General features: G+C 67.6%; 1 protein-coding gene across 2 annotated transcripts in view; it reads left to right on the forward strand.

The window, feature by feature from the left end:
* The window catches only part of ACADS (acyl-CoA dehydrogenase, C-2 to C-3 short chain), a 15,220-nt gene that overhangs the window by 12,726 nt on the left and 1,290 nt on the right, over nt 1-1,204 (forward strand). The window contains exons 4-7 of one of the 2 annotated variants that reach the window (XM_010828636.1): nt 38-189; nt 467-637; nt 721-858; nt 1,034-1,129. In XM_010828636.1, coding sequence (XP_010826938.1) covers nt 38-189; nt 467-637; nt 721-858; nt 1,034-1,129 — 557 coding nt within the window. The remainder of the gene's footprint in view (nt 1-37; nt 190-466; nt 638-720; nt 859-1,033; nt 1,130-1,204) is intronic. The other variant, XM_010828637.1, reaches the window with a different exon arrangement.

Here is a 1,204-nt window from a genome sequence, read left to right on the forward strand (position 1 = left end):
CTGGCGGCGGTGGACTCTGAGTCTGTGTGTGGGGCAGGCAACGGCAGCGACGCAGGGGCCGCGGCCACCACCGCGCGGGCAGACGGTGACTCGTGGGTCCTGAGTGGCACCAAGGCCTGGATCACCAACGCCTGGGAGGCCTCGGCCGTAGTGGTCTTCGCCAGCACCGACAGATCCTTGCATAACAAGGTGAGGGGCTCGCAAGGGAGGGGCGGCAAGCCGTTCAGTATGTCCAGCTGCATCTCTGTGGTCTGACCGAGCCGCTTGGGCTCTGGGGCTCTTGCCAGCCAACTCTTTCCGGCCCCGGGGCGGCGCTGTCCCGGGAGGAGCCAGCAGAGGACGTCACAGCGAGGTTCTGAGGGAGGTGGAAATTGGGGTGGCGACCCGAATGGGAGTCTTGGGTGGTTCGTCTGAGGGGCGTGGCCTCGGGCCGGTGAGCAAGTCAGGGGCGTGTCCCGGCCTCCAGGGCATCAGTGCCTTCCTGGTCCCCATGCCCACACCCGGCCTCACGCTGGGGAAGAAGGAAGACAAGCTGGGCATCCGGGCCTCGTCCACGGCCAACCTCATCTTCGAGGACTGTCGCATCCCCAAGGACAGCCTGCTGGGGGAGCCGGGGCTGGGCTTCAAGATCGCCATGGTGAGCCTGGCAGCGGGGGGTAGGGGGTTCCCTAGGGTGAGGCCCTGGGGAACGGCTGGCCCCTGACAGGTGGGTCCTCACAGCAAACCCTGGACACGGGCCGCATCGGCATCGCCTCCCAGGCCCTGGGCATTGCCCAGGCCGCCCTGGACTGTGCTGTGACCTACGCGGAGAACCGCAGTGCCTTCGGGGCGCCCCTCACCAAGCTGCAGGCCATCCAGGTAACAGACGCGCAGCCTTGCCTGGACGACAGAGGGACGCGAGTTCGGCCTTTCCTCTCTGCCTCCCAGACGGCTTTCAGCCTCGGCTCCGTCCTCCGCCCTCCTCTGTCCCGCCCCTCAGGGAGAGGGGAGGGCGGGCCTGCACCGACGGTGGGGCGGGTCTGGGTTGTTGCAGTTCAAGTTGGCGGACATGGCCCTCGCCCTGGAGAGTGCCCGGCTGCTGACCTGGCGCGCTGCCATGCTGAAGGACAACAAAAAGCCTTTCACCAAGGTGCCAGTGGGGCAGGGGTCTCCCCGGGCCCAGCCCAGAGCTTCTATGGCGGCAGAGGCACTGAGGGAGCCGTCT

Source organism: Bison bison, unplaced genomic scaffold (assembly GCF_000754665.1).
Source record: "Bison bison bison isolate TAMUID 2011002044 unplaced genomic scaffold, Bison_UMD1.0 scf7180017864495, whole genome shotgun sequence".
Taxonomy (NCBI): Eukaryota; Metazoa; Chordata; class Mammalia; order Artiodactyla; family Bovidae; genus Bison; species Bison bison.